Below are 22,592 nucleotides of genomic sequence, written 5' to 3' on the forward strand. Positions count from 1 at the left end.
AATGGCTCAGAACATAGTTGCTTATTGCCATAGATGTTAAGAAGCTTTGGGGCCACTCCTTGCAAGAAAAAGAAGGCTTAGCATCACAGTATCATAAACAGATGCTAGCATGATGCTCTGTCCTTGACCGAGTCCTTATATTTGGTCACTATCCATATAATGCTTTTATTTTTCAGCTTATTGTCCATTCTTCATTACAGTGATGCAAATAGGGAAATTCAGTCTTTCTCTATAGATTATAAACTGAGGTTCATAAAGATTAGATTGGTCCTCAAGTTCACAGTTATGTTAATTAAAGTAAATTAGCTCACAGTCATATCAAGTGGCACAAAATTATTCTGAGAAACTTAGTTCTGCTTATATAATTTGACTTCGATTATTAACTTTAAATATTGCTTATTTTAAAGAATTGCAGTTAGAAACTTCCATATAAGATTGAGAGTTGGATGATGAGCTTATTAACATAAAATTAGAACATATGAATGACTATGTCAATTTCGATGTTACTAAACTGTTCAAAAATCAGGGAGTGTGTTCAACATGAGAAACATGAATTTTTGCAACACTTGTGATTTGTGAGAAAATAAACAACTACAAATACTGTTCATTATTTCTAGTAATTTATGAATTATCTAATATTAGATATTACTCTGTAGGATGATGAAAAGTTTTACACATTTTACTACAGTTATGAATATATTTCCTTTTTGAATGTATCTTTTATTGGACAATCTTATCACTATATAAGTCCAATGTGTTTTTCACTAATCTGCAAATACTAACGGGTCATAAGCTATAAACATTCTATATTTTATATCATGTATAAGCTGTTCATACAGATGCCAGCAGAGGAAGAATGCTTAAAATACCTGCTATGATCCCGAGACCTAATTTATTTCTTTACTCCACTTATTTTGTATTAATCACCTTTGCTCAGTAGACTTTCCGGTTTTACAGCAAAGGTTCCATAACACTTATTTTAAAATTTTCAAAATAGTTAATCATGGAGTAATTTTATTCATTATAATTTTTTAAATATTCTTGAACAGTAGGACATTGTGATAGAATTAATACATTTCTGATGAACACATCTCCAGGTAAATTACATGTTTTAGGTTTCCCTTTGTAACATCTTTGTTTTGTACTCTATTTCTGCCAAAAGCATAACTTTATTGATATGTGATGATCTACAATAACAATGTCTCATCTACTTTACTATCTTAACTGGTATATTTCAAATGTGACTGCTTCATGATCTTATGCATAATATCTATGGTAGAAACAAAATGATTCCCATTCCAAATTGTTATTCTTTCCCTTTATTATGTTATATGAGTATATATGTTTCAGAATACAAAGAAAAATATAGCTATTCAACTACCCCATTACATACAAAATTATTTGAAATATTTCATATACATCTATATAGTTTAGTTCAAGGTCATACCGTATAAAAATGGACACATTATGCATTTTAAAACAATTTTACTCAATACATTATTTCCAAGTGAAGTATAAATTTGAACTATTTCTTGATTTGTATATAATAAGAAACATTCTTTAAAAGACAGTTTAAAATATTGTGTTTTATTACCAATTACCATGTAGCCTAATTTACTGTGAAGTTTTATGACTGACAGCTTATTTCCTCCATAATGCTATAATGAGAAATTCTCATTGTTTCTTATTTGTAATTCAGTATTTTTAAATGACACTGTGTGATAAAGCCACATGCTCAGCTCCTAATAGAAAAGAGATGAAAAGTCTAGCATCATGCTTTTATTTGTGTGAATACAGACAGTGCAGGTGATTATAATATTTAGAGTAAATAGTAATTCAAATTTGAATCTAGCAGAGATTTTGTGTAGCTATCTCAATTTTAGTACAAAGCAAAATGTACTTAAAATTTTCTGTACTTTCCATCAGTTACACTAGTGATAGTTTAATCACAAGTAAATGTTGACATGTATTTGGTCATTGTAACTTTACATGAAAAGACTAGGCATTTGGAGTTGCTAAAAACTTAATCTATAAGAGCCCCTAAGCATATCTCTTGATTTCCTTCTTTTTAGAAACTCAAAATAAGCAAACAACATGTTACTATGTAACTCTAATTAATTTATATATAAAATAGTGCCAAAGTTTGAGTATTAAAGAGTAAACTTTGCAAACATTTTAAAAGTTTCCTAATAATGCACAGGATCTCAATCAGAAAACTGCTTATTCATATAAAGAAAATATTTGTATGCCTTTTATGAAACCACTTAGAATTCCTCTGGTTGTTAAAATTGATCTCTGCACAGTATCAAGAGCTTGGTACACATAGAGGCTTCATACTTACTTTGTAAAAGGATGAATAGATGGAAAACAATGCAGATAGCTTTCTTTGGCACATTTCTCATTTTGTCCTTCAGAATTGTTGAAAATCTAATTTGGATTACACGGAAAAATTCTAGGTGACCATTTCAGTGTCGTAGTACTTATTCTTTGCAGTGATATATCAACTCTAATTGATCGCATCCCTCCCAAACTCTGTGTTGAATAGGAAATCACAATGAGTGTGTACTTGAAAAGATCATAATTCTACAAATCAAGTCTCCTGCCAGCAGAAAGCCAAAGTAGGAAATTTTCCCAAAAACCTGTCATTTTATGTAAATATACTTTAAGACTTATTGCATGCTGATACTGGAAAGCCTTAATTGTTGGATTGCACTGCAGAACCAAACATGGAGGCTAGTCTTTTAAAACGAGGTCCAAGGTCATTAAGGTAGTCAAAGTCGTCCTCCTGATCAGTGGCTCTGGATCCCAAGGAGCTCAGCGAGCCAGCTGATGACCCTGTCCCCTCATAGGCAAATGTCTGTAGTGAGTCAAAAGGGGGTGCACATGGATCTGTGTTGGCTTCTTCAAGCTTCTCGCTGATAAATTTTCGAAATATGGCGCTGTCTGGGCCCACCTGCAGGGACTGCCTGTACAGGCTTCTGATCTCTGCACTCTTACTTCTCTGTGGCTTTCTCTCTCTCATGACTGTACTCTGTCTCAGTTCTACGATATCAAAGGCTTCTGAATCTTCTTCCCCGCCACCTTCATCGTCATAGCAAAATATATTCTCCCTAAATTCTTCAGTCTTCTCTGGAAACAGGATCTCCTTTCTTCGCTGTTTCAGAGCAAGAATCAAAATGATAAACCCTAAAGAAAGTAAATGTAAAAAGAACTAAATCATATTGCATAGTGCAAATTTTGCAATCCTTGTCCTTGATATATTCAAGACATCAACTTAAACTCGATGGTTTTTAAATAAAAAGTAATACTTGCAAAGTAATATGTGAAATACAGCCAGATGGTTTAGAGGTACGTGCAATGAAAATAGAGTGAACTATTTTGAATCTTGCTCAAGTTAACACTCAAAGTGGAATTTGATTTTGTTCCAAAATTAAACAGAACAAATTATAATAATCGAATATTTTCCCATATGAATGAACTTAGTGACCAATGATCCATGCTAATGAAAGTTCAGAAAGGAAACGTTTGATATTCTTTGAAGCAAAATCATGACTCAATTGTATTTTCAAGTTAGTATTAATATAAAATTATATATATAATTTATATTATGTAGAGATTACGAAGTGTACATGTGTAAACAATTTACATATCAGGCTTTGTTATAAAAGCTTAAATTTTACTGGTAAACATTATTTTTATGAAAATTATATATTATCAATAATGATCCATGAAAACTGAGAAAAAAGTATAGGAGTATCATATCATAACTCCCGGAAGAGAGAATATAGCAACATGTAAAACAATATGAAAGAACATTCTTATTTGTGTTCTGTGATAGAAGTAGTTTAAGAAATTCAAAATTATCAAGTAACTAATGATACTACCAAATAATCAAACTCAATAGCTTCTATTGGAGATCATTTTAAAAATATGTAGAAATAGAACAACTTTAGAATGCAATATTTTTGAGTTTATGTTTGTGTATCAACAATAATCAATCCTTCCTTAGCTTTCGATCTTATGTACTTCCTCAGTACTTCATGTTACAACCTTGGAAATTAATATGAAATGATCTTATTAAAATTCAGCCAAGATATTTATATTGAATAGTATTTCCTGCAAAAATATTGAGACCAGAGTCAAATACAATAAAAAAAGAGGACATCGTAGCTGATCAAACAGAAAACATGAAATTGACAGAAATCACTATGAACCACTACATATTGATGAATTGTACAATGTGGATAAAAGTGAATGAATTCCTACAACATATAATCTATCAAGACCATACTTAGGAATAATGAGAAATCTTCAAGATAAATAACCAAAGAAGGAGATTGGATCAATATGTCTACCATGAAAAAGAAGAAAACTCAAGGACATCATATTTTTGAGTCAAATTCTACCAGACAGTTTAAAAAGATACAATACCAAGAATTCTCATAATCTTATAGCATTCATAAAGAAATACTAATTTGATTATTGATACATGAAATGAGTATGTTAATCAATAACTGAAATATTTTTATAAATATTTATTTGTGTAAAACTTAAATGTATGATTGTTGCACCTGATTCTCTGTAAGTCAATATACAGGTGCCTGAGGATGCCAGAAGAGGGTATCAGAACTCTATGGGGACAGTTACAGGTAGATGATGGGAGCGCTTGGGACTTGTATGCACTAGAAACTGAAACTCTACAGTGCCAGAGCACCAATGTTCTTAACTGCAGAGCCTCCATACAGCTCAAGATACCTAAACTTTAACATGCACTCTAGTCACATTCATGATAGATAAGACTATGGAATCAAATTACTATAGGTTGTGTGTGTGTGTGTGTGTGTGTGTGTGTGTGTGTGTGTGTACAGAGAAAGAGAGAGGGAGAGGAAAAGAGAGATGGGTAAGAGAGAGATGAAGAAAGAGAGTGGGGGTGAGAAGGAGAGAAAAGAGAGAGACAGATTTGTGAGAGTATTAAGATGATGCTGTTCTATTAGATGATGATTGGGCATGAAATTAGTTCTTAGAAAGATAGAAGCTAGAACTGATTAAGAGCCTGGTGATCTGTGTTATCTGGTGGGCCAAGCCATATCAAATATCTGTGATCAGGACTATACTGCTAGAAATCTAAATGACACTTATCATACTTTTAACTTTCCCCAAGCTCCCACAATCAGAACCAGAGGTGGCTAATTGCCCAAATACTTCCCTATCTGATTGACCAAGACTCCCAAGGCCCTTAAGCTAAATTAGGTGGCCTATTTCTAGAGCCAATCTTCTTGGAAAAAAATAACATGCATCCTCACCTGAGTTTTGTTGTTTAATTATGCTTCCTGGTGTAGTAGTGATTGCATGAAACTAGAAAACATTTCATTTTTATTTTAACAAATGTGAACAAATGTGTTTACATTTGCTACCAAAAGGAAAAAAAAAAATCACATGGCATCAACTCTCTAGAAGTTGTGATTCAGGTTGACAAAATCCATTTTATCTTAGTTTTTATTCCTATCTCTTAAAGTTTCATTTTCCTCACTGATACCTCCCACTACTCCCTCAATTATTGACTTTCACTACCTTTGTTGACATTCATGACCTTTACAGCGTGAATGATCCCAGAAAACATTATTTTATATTTACGATTATTTAGAAAGAATAAATTCTGAAGTCTTCTTGCATAGCAAGGTATCCAAAGTTAATAATAAAGTACTAGATATTTAAAATTATCAAAATAATCATGTGCCTTCAACACAAAAAAATTATAAATGATGATCATAATTATGTTAACTTCATTCATATGATCATTCTGCAATGAAATATTATATTGTATCATCAAAATGTGAACAGTTTTCAAAGAAGGTAAATAAAAAGTATAAATTGAATACATATACTATATTAAAATTGAAAGTGTTATCATAAGTACTCATTATATAATATCAGATACTTTACTACAAAGCAGCTGAATAAAAAGGACTTCTAAGGAGGTTTGAGAGGTGGTTCAGGAGTTAGCATTGGCTGCTTTATCAGAGGTCTCGAGGTCAATTCCCAGCAACCACATGGTGGCTCCCAATCATTTGTTACAGGATCAAATGCTCTCTTCTTGCTTACATAAAAACAGTGACAATGTAAACATATACATAAAAAAACCCTCCAAGATATAATTTTCTAATATTAAATGGAGCATTTATAAAACCAACATTTATTAAGACCAACTCTATTTGGTTTTAAATTTTAAAAATATTTAGAGCAGATAAACACATGAAGATCATTTTTAATTACCTTTTTTACATATTCATAATGACTTTTGCAAGTTAAGGTTTCTACCATTCAATACGACTTACCAAATATTACCATGACACATATCATGATGGCAATTATTGCTTCTGTTTTGAATCCCATGATAAAGAGAAGTCCCTTGTTAGAGCAAACCTCTGTATTTCTACTGTCTCCACAGTCACAGACTTGTATAGTGAGAGTGTTTGTGCTTGTAAGAGATGGGATTCCGTTATCAGCGATCAAGATGGTCATATAGAAGACAGGTTCTTCTTTAAGGCTAAAACCACTTCTATTACTCAGAATTACAGCTGTGTTATCTAAAACAGAAACCCATGTTTACAACTTTTTCCAACAGTATAAAACAAATCTGTAAAATATAGGTACTATGGACAAAGATGTTTTAATATAATCATCTCTGTGCAAGTAAAAACCAAGTCTTACATTAAAATATCCAGCTCAAAATCATTTGTAAAAAATGTATATATGAGTTATATAATTATATTAATTATTTGAATCAGTTCCAAAGTTCCTGGAAAATATAGGAAGAATAGTGCACAGAGAAGAAAATATGTCTCTCCTTAGGCATCAGTGCTGGTAGAAGCTATTAGTATTAAACGTGTAATGAGGCTCTCAATATATTTGAGTGAGTGGTGGTGAGTACTCCTTTCGCAAATACAGGATATGTGCAAGATTTTCTGTAACCTAATTGCAAAAACCTGTGCTCTTAATTAACATATGTACTAATTAGAAAAAGAAATAATGTAATTTTGGAGGAAAATCTTATTAGAATATTCATTTTACTGTAACTTTACCAAGTCATATTTCATATAAAGTTCCAAAATATCCCTTCTTCATTTGTCATTTCTATTCTTTTTTAAGATAATATCATTAGTAAAACTTCAAACTATTAGTAAAAATGGACAAAATGAACAAAATGAACAATGAATACGTTCATGTATGAGAAAATTTTCACTAAAGCCCAAATACTCAGAATGACATTTGGATAGTTTTCTTCTCTCAAAATTTGAGTTTTATTTTTTTGGTTTTTGTGTTTGTTTGTTGTTTGTTCTTTTGTTAGCTTTCTACTTTAACTAATCTTGCTTTTCAAGTTGACATAAAGGTACCCTCACTCAAGGAGTGCCTCAGTGAGCTTGGTCTACTGCCATGACTGTGGGATATTATCTTCATTGCTAGTAGATGCCAGAGGGCCCAGACTACTCATGTTACTACTAAGTAGATAGGCCTATGCTTTCTAAGAAAGAGAATCAAAGAAGCAAGAGAAAACATGGAAGTGTGCCATCCTCCTCTGTAATTTCTGCTTCAATCTCCTCATCTGGCTTCCACCAAGATGGACTGTAAGTCAAACTCTTTTCTGGCTAAGTTGGTTGTAGTCTTTGTTTCATCACAGCAATGGAAAACAAACCAGGATACCTTCTGATTGCCATAAATTTTGTTTGTATCCATTAAGCCAAATGGATAAGGACAAGAAAACAAGATTCATTTCATTCCATGTATGTTTCAAATTCATAAATTTTTAGTATAAATTTAAAATATGCCTACAGATAATGAAAAAGCAAAAATACTTTTTTTTAAAATTTATCATTCTTACTCAGAACGAGCAGGAAGTCTGCCTTTCCAAACAAAATACTAACATAGAATACTTATTTATCAATTAATAAAAATTTGTGTTTTGAGGTAAGAAATATATTTAAATATTATGTTTATATTACCTATTCATAATTAAGTCATGCTAATCTCATTGTAATTTAAGTATATTACTTCTTCATTTTTACTTTGACAATTATCTATCCGATAATTTGATAATTTACTCTAACAATTATGAATAAACATGGGAAGTCACAACCATAGTAATATTTGAGAGCTTTTTGGACTTTCCAATATCTTATAATCAAGTATAACTTCCTATGTTAAATTTAGGTATAACAGAACAAATTCATGGCCTTACATAAACCAGGCAAAGCAGCTACATCTCTAGCCCCCACACTAATGGTTTTCAACTCGACTTCTCTAGTTTGAAGCAATATCAGGAACAATAGGACCAGTGTCCTTTAAGTTCATTTTGAGATCATTCTCTCATTTTGGCCCTGGACACTTTTGCTTTGTTTCTCAGTAGTATCATGTTGGAAGAGCAATACATAATATGTTAGACAAACCCATTGGAATAAAATATCATTGATTGCTTCAAATACCCTTAAAGATGAGAAGTTACCTTGATTGTCTGTTAACATAAAACTTGAGTTGCTTTTGTCTTCTACAGAGTGATTAAAGTAAAAATGATGATCTTCTACGGACTCATCTCTATCGATTGCACTGATGGTCTGAATTACCTAGAAAAACATAAATAAAGTTGATGGTTATTATTTGTAACTATAAATTGATCAATACTATTGTTACATATACTTTTACTTAATTTTCTTAACAACATCATTGAAGATATCCCATATCTCTAGGTTTCTTTCTTTCTTCCTTTTTCCTACTTAGTCTTCATCTGATTGCCAGTCATTATGATTTACAGATGCAGTCATGATGATATAGACTTGTTGTATATACATATTTTTGAAGAGTTGTTAGCTTATTCCCTAAAGTAATGAGTTTTGTAATTGATTTTCAGAAAGGATGCATTTAAAGCTTACAGGCAATTTATAATTAGTTCCCTTTGCTCCACAAAAATGATAGGCAAAGTCTTCCCAGTCAAGTAACTGTCATTGTGTATCTCAGATCACAAAACTATATAGAAAAGCAGATATAAGCATATTGGTTCTCAATCTTTTATAAGAGGACATGTACATGTTATTGCATTTAGAAAAAAAGATACACTAATCATGATCACACATTAAGAATGTGATTAATTGTGAAAATTAAAGTAAATTGGTTTCTATTTTCTATTATCAAAATGCTTTAAACAGTGTTTTATATGAAACTTTCCTTGATTTTAAGGTGACAGATCTAAGTTGATAAGTTATACTTCAAAGAACAGGTATTTCTCCACATGCATGTAGTAGAGTGCAATAAAAGCAAAGCAATTGATACATTATATGTCCATGCTGAATTAAATTTTCTTCATAATTTATTTCTAATTAAATCATAATTTTTTAAATATATGATAGAAAGTAAAGTTTTATTCAACTCATGTGTATGATAGTGCATGATAGCAAGGCAGTACATTTATTTGAAAATATTTTTATAATTATCTTTAGGTTAATATGGGTCATCAATTTAAGAATGTTGTATTATCAGTCCATATTTTGCTACTTCCAAGTTCTCTAAAATGAAACATTTCAGGATTTGTGGGTACATCTGGACCAGCTCTTCAAGAGTTTTTCACTTCTCTACAACTCTGTTACATGCTCTTCAATAAAACTTTCTCCAGCAATATTACCAAAAGGTGTTGTTCATATTCTAACCGAATACACTGCTGTGTTTATTTGTAAAAGTGACGAAATATTGGAAACAATTTGTAAAAGTTAAATTTACCTTGATGGAATGGGCAACATCAATCCTTCTTTGTGAGGTTGTGTATTATACATGTTGAAAATGCTTATTATTGATAGAGGAATGATTCAGAAAGTGATTGGCCATTTTTGTCATTATTGTTGTTATTTGTTTTGGGTTATCTTTTATTATATATATTTGCTAATACTTTTAATTAAAACTAATAAAAATACATTGTTCCTCTTAGAAACAAGTAACATGAGCTCAGTTTAAAATAAACATATATGCATTTATATTTGCTTAATAGGTGGTTCAAATACAATATACTTTATTCTGTTGAATTTTAAAAATAGGAACCCATTGATATACTCTTTCTTTAGACTATCCCAGGTTCTCATTCAACACTGACTATATATATATATATGTATATAATATATTAGTTTTTTTAACATACATGTTATATATTATACATCATATTATATATATATACATGTACATCCATTTTAAAATAACAAATCTTCAAGAAATGACTCATATTTTTGATATTTAAACTATAACAATGGAAATACCTTCATCTCATTGTGTAAATAATAGTCTAAGAATGTGCTCATACTTAATGTTGTTCAGTTATTTAAACTATGATATTTATCTAGTGCAAGCCCTACTGAGACCTTTGAAATTGATCAGATTATCAGTAATGAAATACAAGATTTAATGTAAACACAAACTCTTCATTGTTTTATGAAACAAGTAGTAGGAATAATCCTAAAAAATTTATAGCAAATTTTGATCATTCTAACTTTTAGTATTCTTTTTGCACTCTGAGCAGAATTTTGTCTAAGTTCATCTTATATTTGTTATTCTATGTATAATTATTTTTGAATTCTATAATGAGAATTCCTTCTCTCTTTTTGCAGAATTGAAAATAACTTTAAATATTAACTTTAATAGTAACTCATGTATAAGTTAGGCAGTAATATATATTATATTATATATATTAGTAAAATTTTACATATATATAATTTTCGCTAATTTTTACAGTAAGCTTTTGGAATAAGTTCTGTTACTAACTTCATTTTGTAAATACTTATATTAAGTTTCATTTGATTACTAGTTTCAATCAGAATGAGAATGTACCATACACTGTACTATGAGCATCTTTTAGAGCTATTCTGTCTACTGTAGAGATTGTTGTATTATTATTAATATACATATATTATATACCTCTATATGCTAAATAGATTAATCTAAATATGATTATGCTGATTATATGCATATATGTAACACATGTATTAATACATGTAGATTAATATGCATTATATATTAGGTGCAATTCAAAATAAAGGAATGTTAACTAGTTTTAATTTGATCTGAAAATTAATTCACTTTGTAAAATATACATAGTGATACTATACACATGCACTGAACTAGCCAAGTATTTGAATGTAATATTATTATGAAAGTTTATTCATGATTACTATACAAACTTATAGACTGCATGGTTTCACCTTTTGTCCAGCCAGCCTCTGGCTGCTGCTCAAGATATAAGTTCACACTCCCAATCAGCCTGCTTCTGCAACTGCAGAAAGAAACAACCCAGCTTCAGTTGACATGAGATGCCCAAGGACCTTAGTCTTCTCCAAGACCAAACAAACCTAGCCTTCCCTGAGGATCCCTCTTGGCATAGGTGGCCATACTGGGGCGGGAAGTACCATACTTTTATCTAGGATTGGGCATTCAGCCTAATCAACTCTGTAGAGGGCCACACCAGGTACGGTGACCTTCATCACACAGGACCACTAAGGATAAAAAGAGGCTCCCAGGTGCTGAAGTACAAATCTACATTTATATGGCTGGGGCTAGTCTGGCTAGCATAGGGGGAGGGGTGATATTTAGGTCTGTGGAGGAAGCACTTGCCACCCTTCTAGATGATCTAACAAAATTTATTCAACAGTCTAAAAATCATACTACAGTTTAGGCTGTGTGAGGCTTCTCTAACTCAGCCTTTGGAAGAGTATTCTAAGTGAGTCCCTGAGTCTCTGTTGAACTTACTGCAATAACAGTGGGCCCCTTAATATAACTTCAACTTTTCTTGTGCTCCATCATGACAACCCTTGTGGCAAATATCACTCTCTCCCATGTAAACCTAATTCTGTGTTCTGCACTTCTGAAATGATTTCCTTTCCATTCAGCACCTCCAGTCTCTTGTTATTTTGTGGAGACAGCAGGTGTCTGCCTCTTCAGTCCAACCCTTCATCAGCACATGCTAACATCAGTTTGGGGAACCTCACTAGCCCCAGAGGAAATGTTCTTCTACTGCCAATTCAAACTTTACCAATCGGTAGACAAATCCACTCATGGTCCCTGGTCCATTTCTGGGCTTCATTCACCAGATGAATGAAAAGGGTGCACAGTAAAGAAACTAAAATAGCTACTCCATGAGCAAAAAGAGACAAGTTTACTCCAAACTGCCAAGGCTGTCTCCTGAGAAAGCAAGGAGAAGTGACAGGGGAAAGGTTTACAAGATTAAGTGGGAATGGGAGAAAGCATTTGAACTTATGAACAAAGACTGAGGGAGCTTAGAGTTTAGCAGTGACTTTGAAAATTAGTAGGTAACACAGTCATATGTTAATGAAGAACTTCATGTTGCTCTTGCCAGGATAAGAAGAAGGGCTGTCATATTTTAAGAAGCATGAACTTTCTTCAATCTTCTGAAGTGCCTTTTGTATAAATGCCCAGCCTTGTGAAAAGTGGACTTTCGTGGGGGACCAGACAATAGGTAATAGTACTTTATGTCCACCTCCAAATTTTTGTCATAAACTGCTGTCAAAATCTACCTGGAGGAAGTGGTCCACAGAATGGCCACCAGATTTTCCTCCTTATGTGATTATACTGTTCATTCACTGAGAGTGACCTCCCAATTGCTCATGAACTTGAAGAGTTGTTTAATGTTGGAAAAGATTAGGAAGTATCTTCTTGACACCTGAAAAGACTAGGTGTGTCTTTATTGGAGGAGGTGTCACAGAAAGTAGGCTTTGACGTGTTTCAAAAGCACAAGTCAGTCCACGCCTCCCTCTCTGGCTGGCTGCTTGTGGATCAGGCTGTGCTAAGATACTTCTCCATCACCAAGCCTGGTTGGCTCCATTCTCTCTGCAACAATGATGATGAGCTAAGTTTCTGAAGCTGTAAGCAAGGCCCAGTAAACTGTTTACCTTTAAAGTGGTATCTTGATCATAGCAATAGCACAGTAACTAAGACAACTCTTATTGCTGAGAGCTCATTGACAACATTTGCTTGCATGATGAACATTACCAGATATTTGTCCGAGTCTTTAACATTTTCTCCTGATATTGATATGCACCTTCTGACTACTCTAAATATTGTGAAATAATCTCATGGCAGATTTCTGTTTATTGCCATTATGAGTATAAAACACTAACAAACACAAACCTGAAATCTCAGCCCTCTGGGAGTTCTTAGTCTTGTTTGGTCTCCGTAATGAAATAAGTCACAAACAAGCTCAGAGTGAAGACCAAGTAAACTACTACTAAAATTTGGAAGAGAAATGATGGGGTCTGTAAGGTAAAAATCCAAGAAGCTGACTGGAGGAGGTAGAGAAAAGAAACAAAACAAAAACAACAACATCAAAAAACCCAAACAAACAAAAAAGCAAAGCAAGTTGTTTTAAGTTTAGGTGACAGAAAGCCAGTAGGTGCAGTGATGGAGCTCAACACATAATTGTGAGGCACAGCAGGGGGTGAGGGGGCTTTGGGGATAGTTTTCAGGAATAAGAAGGTTCAGCCAAGGATACAAGAAAAAGCTTTAGCCAGTTGCTGAAAGAAAAGGATCAAAGCAAACAAACAACAACAAAAGGACAGTGGCCCGCTTCTGTACTAAATCCCGGGAGCCTAGTAGGCTCCACTGAACTAAATCCCGGAAGCCTAGCAGGCTCCACTGCACTAAATCAATCCTGGAAGCCTACCAGGCTCCACTGCACTCTCTGCACTGAGGGAAATGTCTTCTGGCAAAGGCAATGACCCTGCTTTCAGTGAAGTTGAGTGTGTTAAATTCCCATCCTGATCTTTGGGCCACACCCAAACCTCAAAAGCCTCACTTCTCTGCATGATAATTTAAGTTTCAAAGAGGTCTTTCTCTGTTTTAGAAAAAAGACAGTCTTGGTCCTAAGTATTGAGATAGAGTTAATCCCCAATGGCACTCCATTCTGCTACTGTCCTTATATAGACATTTTAAAATTACTTGATTTCATCATAAATAAGATGTACTCATCTAAATTTACATTGCTTAGAATACAATATATATAAATGTGGTCAATAGTGAAGAAATGGTGTCCAAAAAAGATAAATGTTATTATTGTTCTAATTGATGATCATAAATCTAGATCGAAAAAAAATATTATAAATACAGCCATTCTCCTTTTTAAAATCTTTAAATGTTGCACATTTACATTACATAAACACTTGACCAAGAGCGACTTAACAGCACTTCCTCACTTGGCTCCTTTCAAAAATTTTGTTCTCTCTATTTTAAACGTTTGTTGGTTTTTAAAAAATTCTTTGGGGTAAAACAAAATAAATAAATAAAAAATAAAAAATAAAGTGTTATAAAAAAGGTGTTATAAAAATTCTTTGTGGTATAGCATTATTTATTATTATTGTTGTTGTTGTTATTAAACATTAATTCTCACAATGTTGGACATCCCTGGTCATGTATGTTGTTTCTCTATATTGAAGAATGACCTTGAATGGAGTGGAACACCTGGTCAGGTTTAATGTGCTCACTTTAAGAGTTTCTTTTAATTAAATTGAAAAATGTTAATTGATTTTTTTTGCAATGTTGATATGTCTCCCATACACTCCCATTTAGCAAATCTTGGCTGTCTTTGTCAAGCACCTGGAACACATTAATTCCTTTGAAATGTGAACATGCTGAGAAGTTAGCACCTTTCTTCCCAGGACCCCTCCTAGCCTAACTAACATTTAAGGACTCATTAAGGCCCCAGTGGCAGTACTGGTTGACACTAGGATTTCTTTCTTTCTTTCTTTCTTTTTTTTTTTTCAGCAAGAAAACATTTATTCTCTCTGGTGAGGAAGACAGCCACCCATGAGGCTCAGCCTAACACCTTCTTCTTGAGCCTAATCTCATCCCCCTTCTCTGACCCATCTCCTGTAGTTCTTTTACCCGTTCCTTCTGAAGGTAGTTCTCCAAGAGCAGCTGCCGGAGGCTACTGTAGTCCAGAGGATACTCCACTGCACCCAGGACAGAGCTCTGTGAGGAACTGGGACTTGGTGCCCAGCTCACTTCCTTCCCGGGGACAGTGTCACTCCATCATGCTGGGCTGAGAGCATGGGGTGGAAAGCCCTTTTAAAGCTCTAAGCAGAGAGGCACCTCAGGGAAGTTTCTGCAGAGATTTTTCTCTGCTACAGAAGAACAGAGAATTCTCATTCTTCATCAAAACCACAAGTCCTTTTTTCTCATCTGTTTTCTTAAGTTTCTTAAATTATCTATTTATCTTTTTATATTATGATATATCACCTAACTTCCCCCTTTGCTTTCCTCCCTCTCATACAACGTCAAATTTATGGCCTCTGTTCAATAGTTCTTAGTCTATACTTCTATATACGTGTGTTTATATATATTTAGAAATGCTGAAGTACACTCTGCTCAGTCGACATAATGTTACTTGTGTATTTTCGGGGTCACTAAGGAATCAGATAGCAGACTGGTGGGCTCGCTCTTCTTCCCCGAGGATGACTATCTCCCTGGACTCTCAGCATTCCTCTGTAGTCTGTAGTTCTCTTTGCAGGGTCAAGTCCTTATAGGCGCTCCTCCATCTATGTCAGGATGTCTGTTGTTGTCCTTGTCAGCACAAGTTTTGGCACTCATGTTGGTGACACGAATATATACTCATTGTGTGATTGGAGTGTGTATGTGCAGTGGCACACATCTGGACGTAAATACTTAGGTACATATACACATAGATACTCTTAGATTTCATGTGTTTGTGACATAACTTGAATTATAGGCTTATCAACCAGCTTGAATGGCTGCAACAGAGAGCCAGCCCATATTCTTTTTTTCTTTCTTAAACATTTTTCTTTATTAATTACAGATATCTGATATTTCTGTAGCATATTGTGTTAGCTATATATATTTAAAATTTGTAAAATATGCATTGTTAAACTCAGTAGGAATTTTACTGCTTTCCCCTAACTTATGAGAAGGAAATTAAGAAAACAAAAAAAAAAAAACCCAAAAAACCAAAAACCTCTTTCTTCCTCTTCCAGGTTACCACACTCTCTATTTCCCTAAGGTTTACACATCCTTTTATTCCTGTCTCAATTTCTAGGCCACACAATGTTTAATATCTCACAGATGTCTGATACATTTAACCTTATCATGTCCAACATTGACATTTCCCTTTAACTCCAAATTGAAGTCCAGGACACCAACACAATTTAAGATTTTAATTTAAAATTGCACAACAATTTAAAATTTCACAGCTGAAGTTTTTATTTCGTAACTTACTTCTCTCATGCATTTCTTCAATCAGGCAAAACACATTTCTTCTCTGTACATGCCCTGGATGAACCCTCTGAATTTATTCATAATTCATGCCTTCTTGCTGCACCATTAGTACAATGTCTTACAAAAATCACTGCTCTAAAATTGTTTCAAGAATCCTATTGCTTCCACCACCTACTTCAATATCATCCTATTGTAACATCTCTTCGCCCCTTCCCTCGTATACTGATAAGCTGAGGTTACGACTTGCTGTAGACCTGTTCTTTGGCACATCGATAATAGGAAATATTTCCATTATTCTTTTTTTAAACCCACTATTGATTTCAGAGCTTTTTCCAAGAGGGGAAAAAATGTTGATATTAAGCTCACAAAATACTGTGACTTGGACTGTGCTATATCTCTAAGATCTACTACAGATTTTGTTAGGTATTGGTATTGCCCCCCACACATGGGTATTCCTCTTACAGTTTCCCACCTACCCTATCCACTGCCTGTCAGTCCAAGACCACTTGCTCTTCCAGTACCCTGGATTACAGTGGCGTTCAATCCTCTCCTTTCTCTTTCTGCTTCAGGACTTTATTAAAATGGTCTCATCCTAATGGGACTTTCCCTAAATATATTATGCACACCCTGATTTTATTTTTCAGTAGCTACTACTTGCTCCCCCTTTTATTCTAAAATACTTAGTGCTTTTGAAAATTTTGTATAATGTACTTAATCTTTCTCTTATTGTGCTGCTAGGTTTATATTAGAAAAAAATATTGATTCAATATTCATAAAATATACATATTTACTAACACCAGAACAAAGATTTATAATTAAATAATATAATTATAGAAATCCATAATCTTGTATTAAACTTTATACATGAGATCAGTAACCATGTTTCTCTGCTTTGTATTTTTGTACATAGTCAAACATAAAAATTCATTTCCTTGACTATAGTTATTTCTATATGATTTTCTTTATCTACCTAGTATGTATCAACTAACTGACAGTTTCGAGTGCAGAACTTCTAATTAACTAATTGTCCCTTAATACATCTTTACATTACTGCTCAGGAGTCAGAGATATTTAGAATTCAATCTTCTGTTCTTCATTAAAATAATATATCATATGTTATATTAATCCCAAGTTTAGCCAGTCAATCACTTTACCCTCTGATCTATTGCACACATTCATTAGACTCAGATTTTAATTGCTAGGATTGCTATAAAATATTTATAATTTAGAAATGTGTCATGTCATTACATGCACCTCTACTCTTCTTATGTATCATACATATTTAGTTGTATGTCTTCTGAGAGATGAAATACTAGAAGGGAAGGCCAGATTATGTGTGTCCCTCTTAGTCTTTCATATAATGTTAATGAAAACATTGCTGCTGTGTCAAACTATCCCATGTAGTTATGTGTATTGAAATATGCATACTTATCACATGTATCTTACATTCAATTGTATAGGATATATTTCTATAATATATAATTATATTATATATTCATATTATATTGTATAATATAATATCAAATATACAATACACATTCTATATCTAATATATGTTTATAATGTTTATTATATACAAATATAATATATTTATAGTTGAATATCTTCATCTTTATAAACCGATTCCACCTGGTATTCTTAAATACTGGTATATTTTATTATTTATTACATCATTACAATAGAATAATTAAATATCATGTTTTAAGTTAATAGAATGAAACATTAGTAACTTGGAAATAAAAAAAAAATCTGTGGAAGGATACCTTCTTATCAATCAGTTATTTCTGCCTCTTTCTAGATTGCTTTGTTCATAACAAAGACTTAAGTTTTGATGAAGTAAACTATCATGGTAGAGGTAGAGGAATGTAATGATCTTTAATACTTCAAACTTTAAAAAATATATAATAGAACTCTATGTAGCATATGTACATATATAATATACAGTTTATAACCCAAATGGTTTACTTTATGTAATATATTTATATTATGGTATCCTTTATTTGGCATTTGTTGTGTATTGTATTTAGATAATATAAAATATGAAATGCTCTATCGATCAGATTTTGATGATTTATTTTGATCTCATCTTACCTCACCAGATTCAGCATTTTCACACACATAAGTCTCATAGAATTGAGAGAACTCAGGAGCATTGTCATTAATGTTAAAAACTTGTACATACACATGAGCTGAAGAGATCTGTTGTACATTGTCTGGAAATTAAAGATATAGATTCCAATTAATTAAATGTTTATTAAAAGTCACGCAATAAGTTGAATTAGAGGCTTGTTGTATGCTACTATTTGTACTTTAGGAAAATTAAAGAGGGGGGTCTATGTAATCCACATTTTTATCAGTAACAAAGACCAGAAACAGAATCTACATTCAGTGTGAGTCTTGTTTAATTTCTGAATTCTATGTGCTATGGTTTTAGCCCATGATTAGGGTAAAATGGGTAAATGATTGTTATATGGACACCTTAGTAACATTTATGAGCACTGAAAGTGTTTAGGAGTCCAATGCATTGCAATGGGAACAGGAATTAGTAATTCGCAATGTTTCCATTTTTCACACTTGCACTGCAAACACACTTATACCTGCTGTCTTAGCACAACTGAAATCTTTTATAAGGTCATAGCATGTCATTATGGAATACTATAATTAGATCCTAACTTACTAAGTGTAAAGGAATAAACAATACAGAACGAGCAGACAAAGACAAATGATTAAAAATAAGTCTTTAAAATTATAAAGTAAAAAACATTAAGCAGTGATCTTTAAAGATCCCTATGTATTTCAAAATAAACTGTTACTTCTATTTTGCTTTTAATTATTTGAGGGAAGAGGAGTTGTGGGTGAACTTATATAACACATTTCATCATCAAATGCAGTTAAGGCAGGAATTCAAACAGGACTCCAACATGGAGGTTGGAGCTGATGCACAGGCAGTGGAGGTGAAGCCTGCTCTCTTGTGTCACTAAGAACCACCAGCCCAGAAGTGGTGCCACCCATTCTTATCTGAACCCTTCCACATTAGCAATCCAATAAGAAAATGCATGACAAATTTGTCCACAGGACAATCGGCTTGGGCACTTTCTGGATTGAGTTTTCTTTTTCCTTGGTGACACTACCATGTGTCAAGTTGAAAGAGCTCTGGCAAGAACATGTGGTAAGCATTCATGACTGAGCCATCTCTGAGTCATCTGAGATTCGGGCTTTTAAAAAAATGGTTTTGTCCTTATTGCAATTGGTAATATGAGACCCTTTCAACCTGAATTTGTAGTTCTGGAGCGAGCAATGAAAGGGATATTCAGGTAAAGATAAAGAAGAAAAGATAAAGCATTTTCAAGGATAGGAAAGGGGAAGTTAAGAAGGTTTAAAAATTGTGGGGATATGCAGAGAAACTATTACAAGCCTAAAAAGGGAAGGCTGTTTGAACATCTCGGAGATACATGTTATAAGTCAGAGGGGATGACAACAAGCTACGGACAGGGAATATATGGAAAGGCAACTTGGGGATACTCAGGCCAACTGATGTGTTTTTAAGACGATTAAAAGAGAAGGAATATGTTCTACGGAGGTATGGTGAAGTATGGAGTACGGGGGTGTCTCAGAGGGCCTATGCCAAGGCATCCCTTCTCCTTGAGCGACTGGCCACAATATAGAATAGAGTTTATCCAGGGCATGAGGAAGGGAGTTAAGATGGTAGTAGAGGCAGAAAAAGGCAAAGAGAGAGTGAGTAGAGAAATAGAGGAGTAGAAGCTGACCATGAGCACATGGAGAGATGGGGGGTGGTGGGGGGGGTGGGGGGGCAAAGGAATGGGGAGAGAAGAGGGGAGGGAAGGGGGAGAGAAGAGGGGAGGGAAGCAGGGAAAGAGAGAGCAAGAGAGGAACAAGAGAGTGAGGAGGAGAAAGCAACCCCTTTTATAGTGGGTCAGGCCTACCTGGCTGTTGCCAGGTAACTGCGCTGTGGAGTTTTGACAGAATGCTAACACCAACTGTGCCCATAATAAGGAGGCAGCCAGCCACACAACCAAGTCTCATCCCCGGTTTACTATGTGAGCATCCCAGAAGCAAGACCTTAAATAGGGCCCTTCCTTCTGTGTCACCTGTTTCATGTTTGAGAAGGCAAATTTTGTGCTGTTTGTGTCATTAAAAATTACATAAAGGCATTCAGAAAACACAGCTTAGTAAATCAGATCACAAAATGTTCTGATGATCTAGTCCTGCGACCTGAGCTTCTTCACCACCTAGAACTGGATGACCAGATGATGGCTTGTGGAAAGGAGGCTGCGCAGGTCTTAGCTCACCAACAAAACAGCATTACCATCTTATGACTACAGCATAATAGTTTTTGCTCATTGCTTAGTGTATACTGATGTTTCTGTATTTCCGTTTGAGGTTTGGTGTATACACAATGTGTTGTTTTGTAAAGTTACAGTATATATTTGCAATGTGATTTGTAAAAGGAAATATAAATAAATTCTGAAAGCCTTAATTTTCTTTGTAAGCATACAGCAAAATATTTATTTTCTTAAATATTATGCTATTTTATTTTTGGACTTCAAAATATAAGTATTTCCCTCCCTAACATTTTACACACACATGCATGTGCACCATAATGAAAGAAATTAGAAAGAAAAGAAATTCTCTTAAGTCATGTGTAACTTAAGAAAGTTGGAAATTGCTGGGTGGTGGTGGTGCATGAATTTAATCCCAACACTTGGGAGGCAGAGGCAGACGGATTTCTGAGTTCAAGGCCAGCCTGGTCTACAGAGTGAGTTCCAGGACAGCTAGGGCTACACAGAGAACCCTATCTCGAAACACCCCCCCAAAAAAGAAAGTTAGAAATTACCAGAGCTAATATACATACTATGTATATATATATATATATATATGCCTAGGAACAAGGTAACTCCCTGGAATGCTTATATATATATGTGTGTATTATATATATAAATATTCCATAAATGCTTTCCACCAATCACTGGTATTATATTTAAGATTGATATCACTTTAAAAATACCACTATATTTTGGCATTTAACTACGTAGATATCTATCATACAGCTCCTAAAAAGCATTCTTTTCTGAGGTTTTGCCTTTCTAGTACATTAAGTACCTAAGAATATAAGATGCTCATGCCTCTCACTTCCCACATCTGGGTACCTGCTCTGAGAATCCTGACTGCCTCATGGAGACAGAGGATGCGGAAGCAGAAGCCTAGATCCAGACATAGTGCATAAGTTTGGCAAGCGTGGCTGAAAACTATGTGTAACAGGATAAATGACTGAAAGTTTTATGAGGAAACACTTATGCCCTTTTTATCTCTACACTTTCCCAAATATGTGGCATATATGCTTTGTCTCAAGATGACCAGGATTCTATATTTACTTTATATTTAAAGACATGAATGAAATCTACTCACTTTGACAGTGTTGGCAGTTGTTGTGCTCTCCTATTTTAACTGTGTTAAGTAACTGTGTCAAATAACTACATTAGCCAGGCAGTGATGGCGCACGCCTTTATTCCCAGCACTTGGGAGGCAGAGGCAGGCAGATTTCTGAGTTCAAGGCTAGCCTGGTCTACAGAGTTCCAGAGCTATATAGAGAAACCCTGTCTCGAAAAACCAAAACCAAAACAAAACAAAACAAAAAAATACATTAAGTAACTGTGTAATACTCCAAAATTAACTCATCAGCCCCTCCTGCCCAGGTACAAGATAACTTTCTGGGATGCTTAGGATTGTAGTTCTAGGAAATAACAAAGCTTCCTGGGGAAGTATGGTGGCCTATAGGTTTGTCCTTATAAACCCCTGCAACACATGGCACAGCAATTCCAGCTTGGGAATTCCAGAAAAGAGTCCTGAACAAAGTTCACCCCTTGGTCAGTACATAATATTTAAATTTACTTTAAATTTGGCCCGAATGGTAGGGTCTCTTTGGTTGTTTTTTGTTGTTGTTTTGGCAAATGACAGGATTAACAACTAACTTAGCATCTCCCTACTGCAAAGATTCATGGTTCCTGAAGAACAGAAAGTGCACTATGGAGTCATGGCAAGGGTATGATTTTTTCTTAGTTTATTTTATGTGTGTATTTTGCATTCAGGTAAGTTTGTATACTATTTTCATGCCTTGTTTACATAGGCCAAAAGAGAGCATCAGATCCCTTAGATAAAGATTTAGAGAGGCTGATAAGCTGCTAGGCAGTTGCTGGAATATGACGTTGGTCTCTTCGAAGACTAGCCAGTAATCATAACTGCTAAGGCTTCTGTCTATCCCCATGGCTAAAGTATTTTTTCTTAAGTACTTGGAATGTTTCCCA

General features: G+C 34.0%; 1 protein-coding gene across 1 annotated transcript in view; it reads right to left on the reverse strand.

Moving 5' to 3' along the window:
* Positions 1-2,642: 2,642 nt before the first annotated feature.
* Cdh19 (cadherin 19) overlaps positions 2,643-22,592 on the reverse strand; it is an 89,509-nt gene continuing 69,559 nt past the window's right edge. The window contains exons 9-12 of the mRNA XM_031379979.1: positions 18,361-18,482; positions 8,501-8,618; positions 6,336-6,587; positions 2,643-3,186 (exon numbers count right to left, since the gene is read on the reverse strand). Of these exons, the coding sequence (XP_031235839.1) occupies positions 2,696-3,186; positions 6,336-6,587; positions 8,501-8,618; positions 18,361-18,482 (983 nt within the window). The 3' untranslated portion in view covers positions 2,643-2,695. The remainder of the gene's footprint in view (positions 3,187-6,335; positions 6,588-8,500; positions 8,619-18,360; positions 18,483-22,592) is intronic.

Source organism: Mastomys coucha, unplaced genomic scaffold (genome assembly GCF_008632895.1).
Source record: "Mastomys coucha isolate ucsf_1 unplaced genomic scaffold, UCSF_Mcou_1 pScaffold1, whole genome shotgun sequence".
Classification (NCBI taxonomy): domain Eukaryota; kingdom Metazoa; phylum Chordata; class Mammalia; order Rodentia; family Muridae; genus Mastomys; species Mastomys coucha.